The sequence below is a fragment of the Melospiza melodia genome, chromosome 6 (assembly GCF_035770615.1).
Source record: "Melospiza melodia melodia isolate bMelMel2 chromosome 6, bMelMel2.pri, whole genome shotgun sequence".
In the NCBI taxonomy this organism is placed as follows: domain Eukaryota; kingdom Metazoa; phylum Chordata; class Aves; order Passeriformes; family Passerellidae; genus Melospiza; species Melospiza melodia.
In genome coordinates, this window is record NC_086199.1 from 8185951 (window position 1) to 8210276 (window position 24326).

Below are 24326 nucleotides of genomic sequence, written 5' to 3' on the forward strand. Positions count from 1 at the left end.
GCAAGCTTCCACTGGAGCCCTACCAGCCCCAGCTTGTGAGCAGCCCAGCTGGTAGTCTCCTGAGCACCAGGGCTTCCAGCTCCCACAGTCTCAAGAAGTCTTGCTAGACAAACTGCCTGAAGATTAAGGACCCTTGGGCTTGTAATGCCCCCAGTCCAGGGCAGAGTACCAGGCACAGCACAGCTGTGGTGGCTGGGGAGCTCAGAGACACCAGGCTCATGGCTACAGCCACAGCCAGCACTCCAGTATCCAACAGCTCCAGCTCCAGCCCTTTTTTACAGGCAATTTCAAACTGTTGGAACATCAAGGTTCCCTGAGAAATCAAAATACTTTTCTCCTTCCAGCTCTATTGCATACATATGTGGCAAAAAAAAGAAGATCCTTCGTGATCTTTTGCTCTCCTTCAGCTGTTCCTTATTACCGTACATTCATCTTGTTTGTTCTTTTGTGCAAATTATTTTGCTGGTTTTTTTGTGAAAGACATCGTTTTTCTACCTGCATTTGAACAGTTCCCAGCATAATGAGATCCAGATATTGGTTGTACATAGTTATGCAACACAAACAACATGGTGTTGTCATTTTCTTTTTTCCCTCCTTAGAGAGAAGTTTATTGAAAAATCAAAGCCTTCCCTCTGATCATTTTCACTCTGTTAGCTGTAGGCAACATCTGTTGGATAGTAATTAATATAATATAAAAGTATCTAAATTTTGCATGCATATTGTTTTTTTTTTCACACACTGCGTGTTTGTTCTTCCCCCAGCTTAAAAGCTAAGAATGAGAATTTACTTCCCATGTTCTCACCTCCCCTCCTCTACTTCATACCATATTGCAACTTGTCATATTATATTGTGAATAACTTAAGGCCTATTTGACATATTAGTTACACATTTATGTTGTAGAGCTTTTTTCCTTCACTATTTTTAGACTCCAATTTTACATGTCATGATATCCATATCTATATTTATACTGAATATGTTTAATTTTTTTTTCTTGCCATATTTAGTTCAAGGCTTTTACTGATGATAGGCAGAAAAAAAACCTACTAATCAGACCTTCATTTCACAAGGCAGATGGATAAATTGTAGCTCTTCTGGGAAATGACACTATTCTAACTAGACCTAGGTGATTTTCCTACTACAGTCATGAGACAGTTCTTGACTTTGCAAAGTAAAGACCAAGATGGTTGTTCTTATTAAAAGAGATACACTTTTTCTGAAAACAAGGTGGAGCTAATCAAAACATCTAAGGGAAACAAAGTGATATATTCCTCTAACTCACTGTGGTACACATCAGCAATACCACACACCATGCCTGTCTTGATCATGCTGTTAGTCCTTGCAAACCAAATTCAGGAATAATTGCTCCAAGTTCTTCAGACTGAGGCTATTCATGGATTAAAGCAGCACTGAGCCAATTGATGGTGAACAAAATTGTTGGAATATAATATCGTATACTGCAGTGTGGACCTCTAATTTTGTATTTTGTAATTGAAATGTAAATAATTTATTAAAATAAAAAGTTGTCTCTCAGGAAAGTTACTACTAAAATCAAAACAAATTTCTCTAGGGCTCTATTTACAATGCCAAAAGAATTGCATAAGCACAATTCCTGACTTTCATGAATGTAACCAGGGTGGTTATGCCCCAGAACTGAATAATAATTAAAAGTTAGATATTGGCAGCTTCAGGCTTGCTTTTCCCCAGGAGCCTGAGGGGTAAGCTTTAGAAGGCAAACTTCACAGCAGCCACTTCATTACAGAAAGAACATGCATCTGATCCCCAGAAAAGCACTCAAAACTAACATCTCTGTGGCGATGCAAGGACGGCCCACATGAAGAGGATACAATTTCATGCTGTCAACCATAAGGATTCCCAACACGAGTTTACAAAATAGACTTCATTTGGGACACTTTCATCCATCCTTCTCACTACACCTGCACAGCAAAGGTGTTCTACTCTCCTAATACCCCTATATGACCTTAACAAAAACTGCGTGTGGCCCAGGGAGCTGAGGCAGAAGAAGTTGTTCTGGGAGCAGTTTCTAGGCAGAAGACAATGGCTTTGACAGCATCCCAGCTGGATAGGGCTGGTGTGGGCACACAGCTGGATCCAGTGCCTCTTGGATTCAGCAGCCTCTGCTTCTGCCCAGAGCTGGGGATCCAGGTTATTTGTCACCCCTACAGCAACGCCCTTCTACCAAACATGTGGCATCATCTCCACTTAACAGCTCACAAACCCTTAAGTTTGCCATTATTTTCATTTCCATCATTTGCATTTCCCATTTTCCCCTGCAACCATGAGGGTTAGAAATATTTTTTTAAAAATGGAATTTGAGAAGTGCAAGTCATCACATCTCTAGTTGTTGAGGCTTTCATACTTGTAGTATCTTAGTAACAGCTGTACTCACAAATATCAAAAGTAATGATACTCTGCAATACATTAAGGAGTCCTCTGGAGATGAAAGGCTCAAGACCTGATGATTTTTTGTTCATGAGCCACGGCATGTCAAAGAACAAAGTGAGCCTGGCAGGGATTGACAGAGATTAAAAGTACACACAGACACGTACACAGACAAAAATCACTATGGAAAATGTGTTCCCTAACTCTGCACGAGCGAACCCAACAGCTCAGGCACCTCGCTAAGCTCCGGTGGGAAGAGGGAAGGGACATTCCTGGGTGTCCTCTCTCTGGAAGCCTGGGCCGAGGTGAGAGGTGTGCTTGGCTGCCGGGGCCAGGCGAGCAGACGGAAACATTCCCGGTTGTGTCCCAAAGCAAACAGCAATAAAACAAACTGCTAATGAGGATGCAACCTGACCCTCTGCAGAGTGCCTGCCCAAGGACCGCGGGCTGCAAGGGGAAGGAAAGGACTGTGCCGGCAGAAACTCCAAGCTCAAGGGGATTTTTTAAAAGAGCAACCAAAAAAAAAAAATGTTTGGGTACTTTGCTGGTAATAAAAGTTACTCACGAAGTAACCCAGAGCAAACGCTGCTTTGAAGGAAAGAGAAGTCTGTTAAACAAAGAACTTTACTCTGCAGAAAGAATTCCTTTTTAACACTGATGTTGACATTTCATTTTTTGTAAGAAATGCCAGTGAATCTTCCCTTAAGACTCTACTCCAAACAGGACACTTCTCTTTTTTTCCCTTTCTGATATACTCTCCTTTCCAGGAAAGACACAAATTTTTATTCACACTTTCTGCTTTTCTTCATTGGGCTGTTTATCACACTGTTACACAAACCATTCTCAGCTAATACAGCCTAGGGACAAACATCTGGATTTTAGTAATTTACAGCAGGAGACCAGCAGCTCCAGGAGATTGAAGAACCCATGAGCAAACTACCCATGACAGCATTCACAACTTAGTATCTGTGTTTTATTGTTTGTTTGCTTTTTTTTTTTTTAATAACAAGAAAACAATCCAGAAGCCACTGTTAAGGCAGAAAAAGGAAGGTATTTAATGTAGTGAAAGGCAACCTGTCATTCTGACACATTCTTGGTTTTCTGGAAGTCAAATTAACAGTCATATTTGGCAAGAAAGATGTGATGGCATAAGGCATTTGGTTTGTGGAAGGACATCAGAGGTAGTGGTTTTGATTAGAAGTGCAATGATAAACCTGGACAGTGCCCTGCAAAGAGATTGTGACAGCCAAGAGTAATCCAGGGTGTAAGAAGTTTGGGAACTGATGAACTTGGAACAGGACTGTAGAAATGTAAATTATACTAGAATAATGCTACTCAAACTCAAAAGATTCTGCAAGCAGTTAAACATGGACTTAAATATTGGAAATATCTCATTGAAGGTAACGGGCATGAACACAGTCCTTAAACACTTTGGAATTATGGATGTCTGTTTTCCCAAGTTTCTGGACACATACCACTGCTAGTATTTCTGCTTTAAAAAGGATCAAGCACACAGGGATGTCAAGAAATACACAACAAAGTAGCTGGGGCAGTTTACTGAGCAAACACACCACGTCCTTTGGAACCCAGTGGGAAAGGAGCTCTCCTGGCCCCTGAGCTGAGGGGCTGAGCAGCCTCTCTGCACTGCATCATCTTCTAACCCTTGCTGTGAACTCAGGGCACCTTCAGCCAGGCTGGTGTCACTGTGCCAGTCAGCCACAAAAGCAGTGAAAGGGAACAGGAAAGCAGGAGTGTGTCTCACCCATACAAAAGTAAGCTGTTCCCCTTTGTTATTGGCCCTCTGAATAAATGGTAGCTGAGAGAAATTTCCTTTTTGGGATTGTTCCTGCACTAGCAAATGCAAAACCACTTGCTGCAGAGGCTATCTAAGCCTTAATAAAGAACTGTAATGAAATTCAGGTCCAGGTGCTGAATGATTAGTCCCTCTATCAGAACATATTTTTCCTATTTATTTTCTTGCTCAGATTTCACCTGTAAAACAGGAACATTAAGGCAACTCCTCAATCTCAGCCTGTTAAATCCTCAATTCAGCTGGCATACTCACAAAGAAGATTTTCCAACAAAGGAACTGACAGCTTTCCATTGCAACTGCAACACCAGAGCATCCCAAAATGCATTTTCCTGTGACACTGTGCTCAACTGCTCCAGGTACATTAATGGGATCAGGTCTGTGACACATCACAACCCAAAAGCTTCCCACCTCAGCCTAGGAATGGAATAAGCAATCCATCACACAGTGTGACACGTTCCCCAAAACACACACACACTCAAAACCTGAGAGTGGTGTCAGAATGTTTATTGAAGAGGGCAATCTGACTGGCTGAACCGACCTGGGTAGCCGGTAACTTTTAACATAAGCAAACAGAGATACTGTAAACCTGCTGTGCATGGAAACTGTGTTTATACTTAAATTGGACTTGGAAGACTGAAATAACTTACTAGAAAAATATAGCTTAAGTTCCCAGGAGCTCTGAATGACCTTGAGATCATTCTGAAAAAAACAGAAATATGTAGACATATACAGTGATGCAAACAGAGTTACACAAATATTTTTGAAGTCAGCTAATAAAATACATTTCCTTGCCTATTTTTTTATGATAGCTTTGCAAACATACTTTTAAAACCACACTTTTCAGCCCCACCAAGCATTTTTTTTGCCACTTGCATTATCAGAACTGATGGTAAGCATTCTGCAATGTAAGTGTTGCCTCATTTACTTCTTAGTGAGTTTTGTAATTGCTGGATCTGTTCCTTTTAGATAGACTGCTGAAATTCTTACTACCACATGACAAGACAATAAACTTTCTTAGTGATGCAGTGGAAATACAGAGGAAGACAAAAATAGAAAAAAAGATATGAGAAACTTCAGATTTTTCTCAGTGTGGCCAATATATTGACAAAATATTTTTATTTATATGGCACCTAAATTGTTGTACATAGGCACATCTGCATGGAAAGTGATCACAAATCAGAGAGATAACAACCACCAAAAATTGTGAGCTCCGCTGCTCATGAACCTGGAAAAAAATTATTAGGAGTATTAAAGCACCCAGAGTAATGTAACCTAATGTTGCATAACTGTGATAAAATGTCTACAAATACCAGGAAATTGTTAAATCTAGAAGTGTTTTGTTTAAAAAATAATGACATAAAAGGAGAGGGGATAACTGTTTTATAACTTGAAAATAGCCAGGGGAGTCTAACCAAGCTGCTTTTATTTTTCTGCCATGGGCTGGGTGCATGGCCAGTACTGGAAGCTGACTGAAAAGGAAAACTGGAGATGCATCAAGTGATGGATCGCAGGTTATCCACGAATCTGTATTTGTACCTGAATTTTCCACACCACTCATACAATCTCCATTTGGCAGGAAAGCAGCACACAAGCAGGCAGGCAGAAGGGACTGTGCTTTTATCAGCAAGGTGCTCATCTGCAAAGCCGCTGGTGTCCCGGAATGGGATAACCTGGGAGCACGTACATCGCATCAAGGCTTTGGAGGAGAGGGGCAGGTGTCAGTTCAATGCCGGCATACCCTATAAATTTTGGTGTAAAGTGTGGGAATAAGTGACCCTCTGAGAAAATCCGCCAAGTTCCAGAGAAAACAGGATGGTGAATAGGTTCAATAGGTGTTTCTCGAGAACAATTTTACTCCGTGACCAGAGGTTGTAGTGCGGTGGGTGCGGGCCGGTCTCTTCTTCCGTGCCTGCAGTGAGAGAAAAAGAAAAAATGGCCTTAAGCTAAAAGAGAAGACATTCAGAATAGACAGCAGAAACATATTTTTCATTGTTATAATGGCCGGACATTGCAAAGGGCTACCCAGGGAGATGGTGGAGTCACCAGTTCAAGAGGTGTCTGGATCTGGCATCGAGCTACGTGGTTTAGTGAGGGTTACAGGGGCAGTGCTAGGCGGACGCTTGAACCGGATGATCTTAAAGATGTCTTCCAACCGTGGTGATTCTGTGAATAAAGGCGGCGAGGCTCCTGTGTCCCGGTTTGGGGGGGTGAAATTCAGCATTCCGTGATTCCGGCTCGCTCTGAGGGCAGAGGCCGCAGAGCGCCGCGGCCGCGTCCGTCAGCTCCGGTGCCGCTCCCGGCCCGTCCGCCGGCGGCTGCGCGCGCCTCTCCCCTTCCTCCTCGTCCTCCTCCTCTCCCGCCGCTGCCGCTGCCCCCGCGGCAGGGATGGAGGCCATCGAGGAGCTGGCGGTCCAGCCCTGCACCTCCTCCCTCTACCTGCGGCCTTTCCGCCTCTCTTACCGGCAGGTGAGTGGCGCCGCCAGCCCGCCCGCCGTGCCCCGTCCCGGCAGGGCCCCTCAGCCCCCGCCTGCGCCATTTTGGAGCAGCGCCGCTGCCACCTCATGGCACCCCCGGGGCGGCCGCGCTGTCCCCGGCGCTCCCTCGGCCTGCCCTGAGGTGGGGTTCGAGGAGGACAGACCGTGGGGTCACTGCCTTGGGGTGGCAGCGGTTCCTGCGTCCCCAAGGGTGTCCCCTGTGCCCTCCGCCCGCGCGGGGCTGTCACTTTCACTGTCACTTTCACTGTCACTTTCACTGTGACTTTCACCCCGTGCTGGTGTTCGGGTTCACCTCTCTGGAGACATTCCAAACCCAGCTGGACTCATTCCTGTCTCACCTGCTCCAGGTGACCCTGCCATGAGAGGGGTTTGGATTAGCTGATTTCCAGAGGTCCCTTTCCACCCTGACTATTCTGTGATTCCGTGAATCACCTCAATGCCCGCAGGTGGGAAGTGGGGAAGGAAATCCTGTCCCGTATCATGTTTGTATCAACATGAGTCACCTTTCACCGAGGATCACTGAGAGCTGGTGCTTCCAGCAGCGGCAGGAATGAGAACTTTGAAAGGAAAGTCACTTGTCACAGCACAAAGCATTGCATGGTCCTCGGGTGCTTTCCTTGGGCCTGCTTGGTGGCTGCTCCCAGGGTGAGCTTTTATCCAGACAGAGTGGTGGAAGGGGAAAGGAAGGAGAGTTTAGACAGACCTAGAAATGGATGGTGGAAAACACATCTCTCATTTCTTCTTTGCTTCGCTTCTAAACACATCAGCTTCTAAACACATCAATTGGAAAGGCAGAAGAGGAAAGTATTGAGTCCAACAGTGAGATAAACCACAGAAATTTAAAAGCAAGGGTTCAAATAGGTTTCATCAAAGCAGATGAGCTGATTTTTAACATTTTTAAAAATGCATTTTATACATGATTTTCCTAAAGAAGCTCTCTTCTCATTGATTGGGATAAATAAACTATTTTGATTCATGAACAGCTGAGAGCTTTATGCTGAGATGTCTTTTTAGGTATCAGAAATAAACTGTCACGGACATCTTTTGTGAAAAATCATTTCCTTAGGATTTTTTTTCCTGAGAAGCTGAGAGGCCTCAGGAACAAAATGTAAACAATGATTATCTGCTGCAGTGGAATGCAACAGGTGCATCTGTGATTGGTTTCATGTGGTTGTTTCTAATTAATGGCCAGTCACAGTCAGCTGGCTCCGACTCTGTCTGAGACAAAAGTTTTTGTTATCATTCCTTCTTTTTCTATTCTTAGCTAGCCTTCTGATGAAATCCTTTCTTCTATTCTTTTAGTGTAGTTTTATTGTAATATATATAATAAAATAATAAATCAAACCTTCTGAAACATGGAGCCAGATCCTCGTCTCTTCCCTCATCCTGAGACCCCTGTGAACACTGTCACAGTAAACCTGAAAAACATTCTTTCACATTCTGAATTTTTGCTGGCTTAGCTTACAAGTGATGGGTCTTACTACTTAAATTAATTTTCACTTCTGAGTCATGCTCTATTTACATGAAAAACGAGATTTAATTAAAATGTTTGAAACAGTATTGCAAAATTACATTTAATTGAATGGATGTGCCTTAGATGTGATGAGTATTGTAAAGAAGAAATAAGGATATGTTTGGTCATGTGCTGTGAATTGACAGAGATCAGCATTGCCCCTAAATGAAGCAGACTTGCCCTTCTTGCTACTTCCTCTCCTTGCACAAGTGTCTGTGCAGCAGCTGAGTGAGCTGGACCAGGGTAAAACCTAATCTAGCCAAAAAATAGAAGTCAGTTTTAAGCTAGACAAGATCAGTGATTCAGTTCATTATGCTGGCAGAGGGGAGGTGGTAATGTGGTAGTTAGGGATGAGTGTTTGGGGCCTGGAGAGAGATTGTTTCTCTTGGCTGCAGCACTGTCTTGAAATGAAGTTGAAAATGTAGTTTCTATGGCATGTGTGCAGAGGCTGGCTTGGCTCCAGCCCACGGAGAGCATGAGCTCAGTGTGAGCACCACTGTCTGTACCTGACCTGAGAAACAGGCCCTAGGTTTATTGAAACCCATTTTGCATTTAAAAACTGACTTACTGACCAGAGGAAATACTAAATATTTTCACTCATTTGACTAATTGTTTCAAAAGCATTTAGGTCTGCTCGAAACCCCATTAAACAGTCAAGTGTCTGAAATCCAAGGGAGTTAAATGCCTGTTGTGCTTAAGAATTTTGAAAATTCCACCACTCCTCTAAAACTGACAATTGTTTCCAAAATATAGCCCTTGATCTTAATGCTTTTATACTGAGTAGGTCTTTCCTTGCCCAACTATTTTAATTCACTATCTGGAAAAAGAAAAGAAACTTTTCTTCTTCCCAGCTCCTAATTGTTCCTAAGTAACATTAATTTCCCCCATCCATGAATTCCCTGCACTTGCTCGCTGAACTTGACCCAAATCTAATAAAAAAGTCTTTCTGGATAACAGAATAATCTAATGGGTAAAACTTTTGAACAATGGCACATTTTTGCACTGTGAAAACTGAAACTAATTTGGATGCTTAAATTATGCAATATGTGGAATTATGATGTAGTTGGAAGGCTTGGGGTGGTCTTATAGGTACATTTTGTGAAGCTATGACACATCCCCTATAATTCATTGTAGGTCTGAAAAAGAGTCATTGATGCGTTTTTTGGTGTTCACATGATATTAATGAAGGAGAATTGGGGCCTTGAAGACTGAGAATTTTAAATCTATTTTCAAAAAGCTTTATTCATAAAACAGGCATTGATATTTAACATAAATCTTCTGTCCAAGGACATATAGAGAGTGAGAGTTTTTTTTATTAATTTGTTTTCTTTCACAACTACTGCTTTTCTGTACAAATAGGAAATTAAAAGAATTTTTACATATAGTGTAGGATTTTAAGATTATTTCTAAGCATTCATGAAAGCTTAAGTAACAGCATTGATTTCTAGACATTTCATATCAAAATTATGCTACTTGTATGGAGATAATTTGAGTCCTGTTACTATATCTAATATAGCAAGGTCTTTAAAATAAACATAATTTTTATTATTTTAAAGATGAATTTAGATTTATATTTCAAGATACCCTGCTAGTCTGATTTTATCCACTCAACCTGCACCCCACTGAGTTGTAAACCACTGTTGTTCTCAAAGCTTTACAGACCACTCAAAATCTGTAAGACACCAGAAGAGGATTCATTTGGGGGCTGAAATCTAAACAAAATGCTGAATTAATCAGCTCAGTTGGTCAGAGCATGGTGCTAATAACACCAAGGTCAAAGGCTCAGTCCCTGTAGGGGCCATTCACTCAAGAGTTGGGTCAGTGATCTCGTGAGTCCCTCCCAACTCAGAATATTGTGTGATTCTGGAAATACTTTTGTAAATCCACACAGGTTACACATCTGAACTGGTGAAGAGTGGAGCCACAGAGTCAGATCAGTCTACCTGCTCTCAGAGGCGTTTTACACATTTACAGTTGCAGGCCCATGGATTGCATTGATGTCTTGGCCAGCTGAGTATTTCCTTGGACATATGGATGCTCAGACTGGAAACTGTGGACAAACACAAGGACAGAGTTGTGTTTACATCAAATCCAGTCAGGCAATTACTGTCGTGTTAGAAAAAACCACAGCACTGTCCTTGTGGGTTTTGCTTGAGTCCCAAGTTCCCCTGTGTTGTAAGAGGTTGAGTCATCCTTTAAACTGCATTTGGTTACATATAGAAATACTCTTCCAGAAGTCTATGAGAAAAATGTCCTTTTCTGGCTGTTTCACTGAAGTGAGGATTTTAAGAAATCATGGAAGTTCGTGAAGTAGGAATGGTAGAAAACCATACAGCAATTTATGCCCATGGTGGATTCTGTTCTTCTCATATCTTTTCATATGAGGTGTTTCATCATCCTCTCCTTCTGTATTTTAATTGAAAGCAATGAGCTCTGAATTTTTCCTGTAGAGCACAAAAGTAGTTGTAAACCCTTCTGAAAGACTTCCAGGTTTCAACCCTTGCAGATTGAGGCACCCTGCAGCTTCATGTTGGACATCCAAGCTGTGGAGAATAGCCTGGCTTGCTGGACAAGTCACTGTACCAGTGACTCATTTAAATTATTAGTTCTGTCTTTGTGTAGTGTAGAGGTAGAAATGGAAGTCCAGCCAAGGAATAGTGGAATTCAGCAAACTGCAGTCAGATTTCTGTGAGGGCCAATATGGAGGGGTAAAGTACAAATTAAGATTATATTCTTCAAAATGGGTATCTGACAGAATTTCAAAAGGGACCTCAGCTTCTGTTTGGGATTTTCAGCTGTCAGCCCTGCTCTAGGTGGGGCCCTTAGTCAAATCAACCATGTTTGAAGTGATGTGGCCTGGGTTTGAGAGATGGACAAGGTACCTCTCTTAGCCTGAGGAATATTTTCTTCATTTTGTCAGTAGGAACCTTGTGTTCCTATATATTCTGGTTCTGCTTGGTAGTGAGAGAATTCATTTTTCTCACATAGAGGAGAGCATCTGTCTAGCTCTAATGTGTGCTTGCCCCCTAAGTGCAAATTGATTTGTTATCTAAATTGGCTTTTTTTTAAACATACATCACCTCCTGAAGAATTGGCTTCTTTACCAGGAACTCCATGGTAAATCTCTTTTCACTTTTTCCTATTGAAGTTTTTCTGCTTTTCATAAATAATTTATTCAAGAGACCAGAGGGATGGCTAATGAGAGATTAACTCAATGCCCAAGGGCTAGGGCATTTCCCTGGGATGTGGTAGAGTCAGGCTGCAAGATCTCACTTCAATTAATATTGCTTCCCACATCACAGGAGAGTGTGCTCACTGCTGGGAAACACATTTGTGTGTAAATCTTCAGCTCTCTTTTGTGTATGCTAGCCAGGCACTAGCCTATATATTAGATTAAAAAAAAAATCCCCCCAAAAAAACCAAAACAAAAAGCAAACCCCAAAATGAAAAAAACCCCCAAACCCAAGTTTAAGAACTCTGCTGAGACTCCAAGTCATGAAGTCAACGTTGTCAACAGTTAAGGAGAGTAGTTATGACTTGAGCAGCATTAAGTATCCAGATTCCAAATGGGATTTGGGTACAATGAAATCTTAATCAGCGCCAGAGCAGGGAGAGATTTCAGTGGTTCTGCCTGTTGGATTTGGACCCTTACACAGGGATTTGACAGAGCTATGGTGGATCTTGCTGTAGCAATTTAAGAAGTTACTGCATTCAAGTTTTCTCTGTGCTAATGGTTCTTACCCCTGGGAATCAGCAGAAGGTGCCTTTGCTGCAGGTCTTGCTCTGTTGTTCCAATTCAAACCCACTGCCATCAGCCCTTTAAGCCAAATCACTGAGCTTTACGCAGAACTGAGTGAATTGCCTTTGCATATTCTTTTTGGTGACCTCTGTGCTAGGGACAGCTCCCTTCAAAGGGGAGGCACAGCATCCATCAGCTGGGGGGAAGCATCTAGCTGCTGGAATAATACCTTGAGCTCTTACAGAAACTTTTGTCCAGAGCTCACATATCAAAGCCTTTGTGGATCTCTCCCAAACTCATATACCTTTGTTTTTGAAAGTTGTTCTGGCAGGGGAGCTCTTGCCACTGTTTCCTTGCATTCTATAAACATATACGTGCCTTCTGCCCAGAACTTTTAGAAGTTTGCCACCAGACTAGAACCGACTGTCAGTAATTTTCCCAGTGTGTTTGTGAGTGAGTTTGTGTTTTGGATCTGTGGAATGGTGAATGGGCATCTGTTTCAATGCTGTGGGTGGGATAAACCTCAAAAACTCCATGCATATCGACTGAACCATGCAGTCAGTTATGGTAAATTGGAACTATTTGCTCTTTTCTGAGCTTCACATTCCTTCCACACTTCAGAGTAGGTCAGTGCCTTAACATCACATTTCTTCTATTGATTTAATCCTTAGAATAATTTATTTTAAAGTTAAACAAGAAAAAATTCTCCCTTCGAGTTCATTTTAATGCTTGATGTTTTTCATTCACTGTTAAGGGAATTAAATTATTATGTCTTTGAGTTTTGAGTAGTTCTAAAGCAATTTTCAAGGCTGCTGTAGATTTTTAACACCTCATGAACTTTGTAATGGGTAGAAAATGTGCTTCATGAGCAGTTCATCAGTGAAGAAAGAATTTCTTCTAATCTGAGTTTGCTACTGCTTTCTTTTGTGACCATGAGCAACCACTGTGCCTTACAATTTTAACTGTCTTGGAGATGTCATCAAGATTAGAATATGTGTATGCATGGAGAAAGAAGTGAGCCCTGTATCATTAATGCCATGAAAACTTTGAAGATGAAAAAGCAAAGCAGGGCAGTGTAACAATAATATTAACAATCTTATTTTGCATTTAGGAATTTTTGTATATGGTAATAGCAACATAAATGTGCCCAGCTGCCTGAAATATTCTCTGGAACTTCCGTCTGCTTTTTTATAAACATAAAACATTCTTTTCTGTTTTGACAGTTAAAAATTATGCTGTTGAGGGAGTAAACAGATTTTTAAGTTACCTGTTCAAACAAGTAAGTCTTCTGTTGAATCTTCAAAAGGTTCCAGTAGTAGGAAATATGTTACCAAGTTACACATTTATTTGCAGTTCATTTTTTTAAAGCAGTAGTGCAGTGAAAGGAGATGCCATTTTTTCCCTGTGAAGTTTGTCTCATTTTCTTCAGCTTGTCAAGTCTGTTATGTCAGTGTTGAGTATTAATCTTAAATGGAAACATACTGCTTCCAGCTCAGGGAGTCCCTGAGCTGCAAATTGCAGGAGTCTGAGAGTGTTTTAACAATATATTCTTACTTGGGCATCTTGGCTTCTGTCAGAGGTAAATCTTGGATGACACTGATTTTTGATCTGACTGCTGCTGTGTTAACAGTGAATGTGGTTGAGGTGCAGTATAATTCTTTCATATGTGTGAAAGAAAAGATTTTGCAAAGACAGCATTAGGGAGTTGAATACTGAGGGTTCCTTTGAGGGAAATGGTGTTCTCTGCAATTAGAACACAGATTTAAGGAAAGGAACTCAGGAATCTAGGCATGTCTGCTTCTGACTCTGCCATATGCTTTGAATTCAACTCTGAAAATTTGTACAAGTTATTTTTGTATAACACATTTATTAATTACTGAAGGGGAAATGAGAAGCATTAGTTAATAAGAGCAGTAGTTGAAAAGAACACTAGTGTTCTGAAACAAGTGTTTTTGTTTCAGTGAAATTATGTCATGTTAGTCTTAATTTCTTTATCCAGCATGCTTTGACAAGTGACTGTAAGCTTTGAAGTAAATGCATGAAAAATAGTTGACAGTGACAAAACTTCGTATTTTTAGGTCAGTCATACTACAATTTAACACACTTGTGACAGCAAATGTCACATAATGGAAAGAATAAGGCCTTGTTGAGCACCTTTTGTAGCTGAAATGTGTCTGCACTTACAGAAACGATCAGTAAAATCTCATTTAATGCCGTCAGACTACTTGGGTTACTGCACAGTAACTGTGAAGTTAAGGCTGAGTGTAGGAGGAGGTACAGAAGTTGTAGTGAGCCTGAGCTTTACTTCTCAATTTCTGATGTGCTGCTCACTGAGGGCCATTGCAATACTTGCAGGTCATCCATCCACATGAGGCAGCTGAGAAAAGCAGATCAATTATTAGCAGGCTTAATGTGCTACAGCTTCCCTGGAAGATGTTTCCAGATCTGAAATGGAGAAGTTGAAAACCATCAGCTCTGGCAGTACCACTCCAGTAGCCTCATGTGCAAGGACTTGTCTGCACAGGACTTTCCTGATTAACTCCATGTCTCATTCTACAACAAAGAGTCTGGTTCTGTTTACGTTAAACCATTTTCAAAGTGCGATTGCACTTTGAATTCATACCCTACCTTAATCCATGTTAACTTTCCAGTGTGTGCCCTAAGGGTGCAGTAAACTGAACTGGATGACTGTGTCCACACAGGGGTTTAATGGAGTTTAAGTAGCAGAATTCAAGTTCATCAAGGTACTTACTTCACATTCATTTTCTTGATGTCCTGGTATAGACAAGCCCTAGGAATAAAAGTGGTTTAGTTCTAAGTGAATGAACTATGTTGTAAAATTCATCACTGAAGTTTTATTATACTTTACTGTGTGAAATACAGCTACTGTAGGGTATAAAGTAGACTTTTTTGTCTTATTTAGTACCATCTCTTTTGTAGCAATTGCAGATAGATCTGAGAAATAAAATAGTGCTCATGTTCTTCCAACAAATAAACGCTGTATTTGTTTTTCAGTTTGGACCAAAATCCATGTGTTTGCTTAACTAGTAGAAACTTTTCCTCATACAAAAAATCTGTCATCTGCATCACAACCTCAGCTATGACATTATGTGTATTTGGTATGTTTTAAAGCAGATGAACACTGTAAAATTTTAAATGTTTATAGCAAATCTGAATATTGTGGAAATTAGATTTTCTGTAAATGGCAATATTCTTTCAAATGTCATTGTTTGATGTTCATAGGGGATGAAACTATCCTACTCTATTTCTGAAAACAAATGTATTTCAAATAATTTTATCTCAACTGCTGCAGTATTTAAAATACATTTGTATTTTCAGCTGTAACTCATAAAAGGTCAGCTCCCATGCTTTGAAAACTCTATACAACTTGATACTGCATAAATGAGCATGTTTTACACAGCAGGCATATAATGTTATCTGCCCCTCTGACTTGCACTCAGATTAATTATTCTTCATAATTTTTAACCAGAGTTAAAGAACTTTGCTTTCTGGTACCGTCCTTCAGACATTGATCAAAATCTTGTTAATATAGTAACACTAAAGTTTAAACAAAGTAAAGCTCAGTTTTTCTTAGTGGTCAGCTCATGTCACACTAAAGCCCTGATCACTGATCAAAACAGCATTAATTATTTGTTTCACGTTGAGGTTGCTGTGTCAAAATCCTTTAAATACCTCTTGGAGCAGAGAGGGAATCTTACAGCCTGTGACAGAGCAGCTGGTGTGGACATGGGCTGATGCCCCAGTTGACAGGTTGTTGGATTAGAAAGAATATCAAAGGCAGTGAGTAAGATTAGGGATAAGTGAACATCTGACAGCAGTTTGCAGCAGGGGAGAACAGATGATAAACAATGGGAGCGGGGTGCGTGGGGGGGTGAGAGGTGAGAAGGCCATGGGAAAAGTGTGGCGGCAATCACTAAAGCTCCAGGTTGCTGAGCCTCATGAATAGAACAGGAAATGGGATTTGCTGGGACAGATGTGCTGAGTGGTGATGAATACATTATAGGGAAATGAGGCTAAACTCCTGAAGGTGAGAGATGGTCTTTATCTTGAAATAGAAAATATGGGAAAAGAAAAGTTTAGCCCTCTAGAGAATCAAACAGTCTTGAAAATTAATACATAGAGAAGTAATGCTAATGCTAATTTAAATTAAGTTATTATTCTGCAAGAGCGTTCACGATAAACTCTAAGTCGTGTACTTCCAGCATAACAATCTTACAGTGCTATTACATATCTAGGACTGAAAGTGTTTATTTTAGTCATGAGACTGCACAAATGGTGGAGTAGTTTGAATGATGGAACAGCCTGGAATGGAGGCTCTGACTGGATAATGCTTAGAAGCATATTCTGTATCTGGCATGTATTACATAGCACTCACATAACATATGTTTGATCCTGCCACTGTTAAGAGACTTGTACTGAGTGATCTTGTGAGGTCCTTCCAGCCTTAACATTTTTTCAATTCTGTAAAGTGATTGAATGCTTGTAGAATATCATACATAACTCCTCCTGTTCCTTAGGGTATTGTTTCTTTACTTCTTGGACTTCCTTAGTTTATATTCTTGATGGATCCTTTTCCAATATTTATGGTATAGTTATGTCAGAAAGCAAACAGAAGCTTTTTGCATGTTCTCTTAGAGGGTTGTATGTCAGTTTTCTGACTTAGAATTTCTTATGAGATTTTTTCTTTTAAATTTCTGTAAAGAAAAACTCATTAAAAAACATCTCACACTAACATTTTAATAATGTATTACTTTAGCTGAAGGGAGGACTAACAGAAAGTATAATTGTTAATGTTCTGAGAAAGTACCAATCAGATTTGTTCACAAGACATCTAGAAATTTATTCCACAATGTATTCCCACAGTTTGAGTTACAAATACAAGCTTGGTAAAATAATGCAGAAACACAAACTGTGAGAGTCACCAACTGGCAAATACAAAGCTCAATGCTGTAAGGACAAGAGGTGACTTAGCTGTAATGGGAATGCCCACCATCTGTCCTTCCTGACCTCAAATCCCTCATATGTGCTGCCCCTGTCCTCCAGCTGAGGAGACATGGGGCTGGCCTCCTTCAGTCCCTGTTTGCTCCAGCCATGTGTCCTGTAACTGTAGCTCTCATTTGTAAAAGAACAAGGGACTGTAAACAGAATCTGGGATTGATGTGTCCGTAGCCCTGCTTCATGGAAATAGCTGTTCACATTTGAGAATTTCCATGCTCAGTATCTTGACTGCAGTGACATCACTTGAATACAGCAACCGAAGAGTTGGGAGAGCTTTGGAGTTACAGATGTTCCACAAAATTAGCAATCAGTGAAATTTGTCCTTCAGCCAGCCATAATCAAAGAAATAAAATTATGGTGAGCACAGCAAAACAGAGATTAAAAAAATCTGCTCGATTGATTCTAATTAGCATAAGTACTGTCCTAATAGGTGTATTTTCCATAAAACTGGGATTTCTGCATTTGCATGAAACTACAACCAAAGAATTTACCATTTGTTACAGGCAATTCCCATTTAAAAGACCATTTATAGTTGGCTTGCACAGTTCTTTACTTTATTTCCAGTATTGAAACTGTTATATATTGAAAGTGTTATGTATTAAAACTGTCATGCAAGTTTCAGAAATCCTGCAGTAACACATAGAACTGTAGATAAATCACTAATCAATTAATCACTAATTCAGTCAATTTACTGAATGCCAGTAGTATTTAAGTAACAGTTATGTGTCTCACTAGTAGTGCACTCTGTTAGAATGGGTGAGAGATTAGAAAGTGTTCATAAGTCACTTGAATCTTTCTGTGCATTTCTTTTTCCCAATGGGAAGATGATAAGAGGAATGCCTCTGTGGGAACAGATTTCAGTTGACTCTATCAAAATTGAGAGGTAAAAGTGAAATTAAGAAAAGAGCAGAATCCGGAGCTAGTTGCATCTGTCACTTTGAACTGATTTTTGGGAGGGGGTGGGGAGGAAGGAGAGGATGAAAAGCCCTGAGGATCTTTGTGAGGAGGGTCTGTGAGAAAGTCTTAGGAGAAAAATCTAAAGATTGTTCCTAAGCCTTGGCTTCTGTTAGCCCCCTGCTGCTGTTCTTCATCAAGTTGTTTTAATGGCTTTCAAAGCAAGTGAGTGGAAAATGGTTTCTCTGGAACTTTAAGGAGTCTGAACTGAAAACTGTCATTGCTTTATAAGTAAAACACATCAAAGATTGATGGAAGAATTGCTTGTTAAACACATTGTAGATTTAATTAAAAAAATGGCTGATATCATAAAAGAGACATCAGATCATCATAACTACCTAAAGGTGAAAGTTTAATGGCTTGTCATCTGCTCAGGAACCTGTGTTAAGTATCTCTTCCATAGCTTTTATGACCCTCTCTATATCTGCGAGACATTTTTTTTTTCCATGAGTGCTGCGGTTTTTTTCATCATGTATAGATGGAAAAGTACCAAAGCATAAAAATATGTAGGTGGTCGTTACTGTGCTTTTTAATTTTCTGTCTGTCTTAAGGGATGCCTTTTTCTCGTATTTTTAATTAACTAGTGCTTCAAATTCTTATCTAGTTCTGAAATAGTTGTTTTTCTTTATGTTGCAGTGCATAATATTTGTTCTGTGTGTTCAGTGTGTGCAAAGTGCATTTGTATATCTTCTACTAATTGCATATTTCTTCTGGAACCTGCCCTCTTATTGTCCTCTCCTCTCCCCACTGACAGTTCTCTCCACAGTTCTCCCAATCAGTAAATAGTGTATTTTTTACTGTTGTGTTGTAGATCTAATATGAAAAAGTGAAGAAAAAAAAGATGTGCATTGAAAACAGCATTTCCACTGAGACTGAGCCTCATTTTTTAAACCAAATGCTTTTTCTGATCTCATGCTGCATATGATCAAGGTGCACTTTTAGTAAGCAAATACAAACAATTCTTTTTAAAGACTAGAATAATTCCTCAGCAACCTGATAAGGTACAATATCCATCTTCAGATTTCAAAAATATTCAGTGTTGTAATTCCAGTTTTAATTCACAAGTTCCTTCTGGAGTGTAACAGTTACATCTATGCATGATTCTGACTCCAGATCTGATTCTATGAAATGCAGAAAATTATTTTTCCCAAGAGCCTAATATGTGATGACTGCAATTACTGGATTTTCTGCAAATGTTAAGGCTTAGAAATGGTATGTTTCACCAAAAGCCATGACATTATTTGAGTGAAATCTGTAAGATTTTCATGATGTACGAGATAATTTAAATAGGGAGTAAGAATATTGACTATCCAATCACCTAACATAGAATTTGATCACTTGATGTTACTGTTTTAAGGATTCTTGAAAATTATATTTGTTTATGAAATGATATTTGTCATTTTTAGATGATGTTTTAATTAGTTGTAATGGTTATTTGTGAACTTAGAATGGATATAGCATTCTGGTTTACTGCATAAAAAGATTCTATACAATAAGTGGGTCTGGCCAGATATTAAGATCGCCATTATGAATTTTTGTAACTTTGTGAAATTCCAACCTTGCTGAATAAAATGGCATTTTAGTTCTTCTCATTGATAAAGCCAGGTTGTCCCTTACATTGTTTCTATTCAGTCCTGGTTTAAGCAAATTCAAAAGCAATTTGAGTAACTTTTTTTTTACTTAGTAGGTAAGCTTGTTGGAGTAGCAGCAGTTCAGTGGTTTTTAACCAGAAATTATATATTCTGACAAACTGAGCTGGGGAATATGGGGAAAAAATAGGGGCAAACAGTACATTTATGTATTGACAATAACATTATAAATAATAATTTTAAAAATTTAGGCTAAGACACTATATAGCTTTGTATGTATTCTTATCCAGAACTGCTGAAATAAACTATCACTGTTGACTTTGTTTAGTTTCATATTGGCTTCATTTTGGTTATCATTATGCCACTTAAACTTGTTGAGCTTCTGAGGCAGCAGGATTAGAAGAAAAATTGGCTTTCAAAAATCAAATCTTTTGGCAAATCTGCTGTAGAATTTCATATGTGTGTCTGCACTTAGCACTCTGCTTTCAGCATTGTACCATTTCTGACACCTGAAAATATTGGACACAGGCAATTTCTGGCTTACTTTGCAAAGCTGTGTTGCTCTTCAGAGTGACATTTCCATAGCACTGCAGTTTGTACAGCCTAAAATTTTATCTGTAACTCATCTGATTTGTTCTGTTCAGATAAATTTAAAAGCAGTATGAGATTATTTCATGTAGTGATAGGACAAGGGAGATTGGCCTTAAACAGAAAGGAGATAGATTTGATTTTCCATTAGGAGGAAACTCTTGGCTGTGAGAGTGGTGAGGCACTGGCACAGGTTGCCCAGGGAAGTTGTGGGTGGATGCCCCAACCCTAAAATGTTCAAGGCCAGACTGGATGGTGCTTTGAGCAACCTGGTCTGGTGGAAGGTGTCCCAGCCCATGGCAAAGGGTCTGGAAATTGATGATCTTGAAGGTCTCTGCCAGTCCAAATCACTCTGTGAATATTGGCCTCCTGTTCAGTGAAACCAATCAGTAATCATTAGTATGGAAATTACTGCTGTAGTATTTTACAGGATAGTTCCACCAAATCTGAAACACTAATGTCTCCCTTACTGTTTCTGTAAACCACCCTTATTTCTTGACCAGGCGAGGTGGTTGACCTATCAGTGTGGAGAACCCTCTTTCTTTTTATCTCCTTACTTTCTCTTTGATGTGTCTAGGAGTTCAAACCTCTTGGCAGAAATCTGACAGGACTCATGGGAACACATGAGCCTCCCTAGAGCACTATGGGACACTCCATAGAGAAAGATTAATTTGTTAAAGTAATAATATGAATGTTAAAATTTAAGTGTAAGAATTATGTTGAGGGGTGGAAAGTAGGGATTTAATCACACCCAGCGGCTGAAAAAGTCAGGGAAACGATTTCATTAAACAAAAAAATTGTCAGGATATTTGCTTTTGAAGTATTTCTGAAAAAACCTAGATGAATGCCAGTTGGTATTGTGTTTTCCCTCCCCTCTGTCTGTACCCTGTTCTGCAGCCCATGGGACAGAGCAGTGTCAGGCCTTCCAGTCCTGCCCTAAGTGGGATGATAAACCACACCCAACAGCTGTGCCTTGAGGAGAGGATGAAAGGAAGAACAACTTTCTGCAGTGGTGTTTTATGTGTACGTTTTAGTGAGAAAAGTGTGTCTTGCTCTTGCAAGGGAGGGTGTGGAATTGCCTGTAGTAGTTGGGAATGTTGGATTTTCATTCTCAGACCAGCCCTGCTGACCCTGTGGGGTGAACTTGTGACCTTCATTCTTTGTCTAAGATTTAGACTCTTCTGTATATGCTGAGTTCGTGCCATTGCATGCTCAGAATGAAGTCTTAGGGCTTAAAGTCTCTTGGTGTTCTCCTGAAGGACCCAACAGAAGCAGCCAAGAAAAAGTTTTAATGTGCTCACAGTATTCAGTGCTGCTGAGGAGACATGCTCAAAATCCTGGGACTGTGTCTATGAACATATTTAGGGGAAGTGGTAGCCTTGAGTTCCTGTGAGGTTTGCTGTATAGGATGTGTCCTCCCCTGCTCTTCCTCACCATGGAGACACAGCAGTGCTGCTCCTGGCTTTGTTCCCAACAAAGCTGAGGCTCAGAATGTACCAAGTGCTGCCTACTAACCTTGGTCAAGCTTGTTAATGCTGGATCTTTGTTGGCAGGTGCCAGCCTGGTGTGTAAGGCCAGGTGTACAGTTCATTGAGCTGCATTTTCTGCATTGATTTGAATGCTGCATCAGAAGTATTTTGTCCTTTGCAAGTTATATATATAAATGAATAGATTTGTGAACCATTTTAAAATCATACTCATGTGATCCATGATATTACTTATCAGGTCCATTAGGAAAACCAAGTGACTTGGCAGTTATGCGTGATGGATTGTTTTCTGTGTTGTTTGGAGAGTTTCTTAATCCAGTTTTAATGATACAGCAGTCTGTGGACAGGATTTTTCTTAACATTCTGCTTCAGGTGACACAGTCAGTAGTTGTTGTTTTTTCTTTTTTTAAATTAGAGCAGCATTCATTAACTGCATTGCTTTTGAATGCAGATTTGTTATCTGTTTAAATGTGGAGTGGCCCAGTATTGTGGTAGAAGAGGGATAGTTTTATTTTCCTGCTGGCTCTTTGTCAGCCAGAAAAGATTTTAATCAGATCCTATATAAGTTGCCATGAATTATTAGAATGACTAAAGAGGTAATGAGAAATATTAGACAATTGATGGTGGTGATTAGCTTTTGGCTGAAGTACCAGTGGCAAGTTAAACTGTGGTTTTATGGTGTTGTCAGTGTTGTTTTCCCGAATGACATAGCAAAATTAATGATGAAAGGACAGTTTCTTTCCTTCCTCTCTTGGATGAGGGTCATGACCTAGGGTAGCAAAGATGATGAAATTATGCTTGTAGGCGTAGTGGTTGCCTTGGGACTGATGATTTTAAGATTCATTTACTCCTTCTGCCTATTATACTTGTGTTTGCTTTTCTGCCTGCTGTGCCTGCAGGGATGAGGTGAAAGCCCTAAATCCCAGCTAAGCCAGGGGGGTGAATCCCTCTCTGAGTCAGAGATCCTACGTGAGGCTGTGCTGTGCCAGAACTGACCAGGCAGTCATGAGCTGTGGGCCATAGCAGTGTTTGCCCTGTGTGCAGCATTTGGAGAATCCTCTTGCTAAGGGGCTGAAAGGTTATTTTGACTGATGAGTGCACAGGATGAGTACAGGAAGGAGCTCAAGAATATTCAGTGAGAATTCTCATCCACTGTGGGGTCTCGAACTTGCAATGGGTACTTGATATTGAGTTTCATTCTGTCTTGAAACAGCTACAACAGACAGACATGATTGATCTAGGTATGTTATGATGAGTGCAGAATTATTGCCCCTGCCTGTCATTAAATATCATGAGTCTGAAATTTCAGTCAGGCCCTTTATCTTGGTAACTCGTCAAAAGGAGCAGCTGCCAGTGGACAAGAAAAGATGAAAACAGGTTTCCTGGAAATGTTTTCAATTCTTTTGGTCTCTCTTAAAAAAACCCAACATAATTAAGCAAAATTTATTTTTCTCATATTTATGTGAATCTCAGTAAAATTTAGAAGTTTAGAAAATATTGTCTATATTAACTTAGGAGTTTAAGTGCCATTTTCCAAAGGAATTTTCAGGAGTTGGTCTCACTTAATTTCCCTAACACTCCATTAGGTAGTAGAGCAGAAATAATTCTGTGATCCGAGACAAATATTGCAGTCTAAGTCCCACCACAGAAATTACATTATTCAATAAAGATGTTTAGATGCAACTGGGGGGTTCTGGCGTTAGGCTGAAATTGCAGTGGTCCACAGTAAAGTCTAAATTCAATTCTTCCATCTTTCTAGTGAGGGTCTTAAAGGTGAAGGATATTGAATGCTAAAAAGTGCTTTTGTAAATCTCATATTTTGGAGTTGTTAATGAATTATTATAAATTTGAAGTAGGGCTATGAACCCACGTCTGTGTTCCCCAGATTAATTTATTACTGAGCTACAAAGGCCATGCTTGTTTGTTTGTTTGTTTCCAGCTGCAAGAATTTGCAATAATTTATACAAATAAGGAAAACTCCAGAAAAAGTACTGAGGCACAGAACACCCAGGAGGTCTCAGCAGCCTTTGGCTGAGGTATTTCCCTGGTGTTTATTCTCTGAGCTGGAGCCAGCAGATGTGCATCCTGGACCTTTGTTTCTCAGCCTGCTATTGTAGTTATTGCAAATTGTGTGAGATTTTTTCTTAAACAATATCAGAAAAAATATTGGTAAAAGATTAGAGAAAAGTCCTTTGGTGGGGAGGTTTTCAGCAAGTATGGGTACAAGTGTGAGATGTGTAATACATCTGTTTGAAAGTACAGCACTTATTTACAGTAAAGAATTTTGCTGTCACATCAGCTGAATGCAGTTTCCAAATTACATTATCTCTGTTAAAACTTGTTTTGTTATTAGGAGTATTTTTCTTATCTACATCCAGTCAAAGTTAAAAGTTTTATGTTTTCCTATAGTGTTCTAGAAAAAATAGTGTGAGTAATTTTGGAAATATGGAAGGCGTATGTTCCTTTTATCCCTGCAAAATAAGAAAGTGTGCTACAAACTTCAAAGGGAAAACACAGTTGTGAAAATGGAGAAATACATGCAGCAAAATTCAATAATATAAAAGGAATTAATTCAAAAGAACAGTTGAATATTCACTTTAAATTTTATCAGTTGTATACAATGAGAGAGGAATCTGAAGTTAGTAGTTGGTTCCTTTGTACAGAATTGGATTTAACTTAATACTAGGAAATCCCCATCTGTATCTCAACTTATAACCTTAAATTATATG

General features: G+C 39.8%; 1 protein-coding gene and 1 long non-coding RNA gene across 2 annotated transcripts in view; one reads left to right on the forward strand and one right to left on the reverse strand.

Annotated features, from left to right (window-relative positions):
• Positions 1 to 4702: 4702 nt before the first annotated feature.
• LOC134420082 (uncharacterized) lies at positions 4703 to 6504 on the reverse strand. Its single transcript, XR_010028242.1, has 2 exons — positions 6236 to 6504; positions 4703 to 6122 (listed from the first exon to the last, which is right to left on the reverse strand). It is a non-coding gene; the product is annotated as an uncharacterized LOC134420082 (long non-coding RNA).
• A 13-nt stretch (positions 6505 to 6517) lies between these two features.
• NUDT14 (nudix hydrolase 14) overlaps positions 6518 to 24326 on the forward strand; it is a 60180-nt gene continuing 42371 nt past the window's right edge. Inside the window, exon 1 of the mRNA XM_063159800.1 lies at positions 6518 to 6679. Within this exon, the coding sequence (XP_063015870.1) occupies positions 6599 to 6679 (81 nt within the window). The 5' untranslated portion in view covers positions 6518 to 6598. The remainder of the gene's footprint in view (positions 6680 to 24326) is intronic.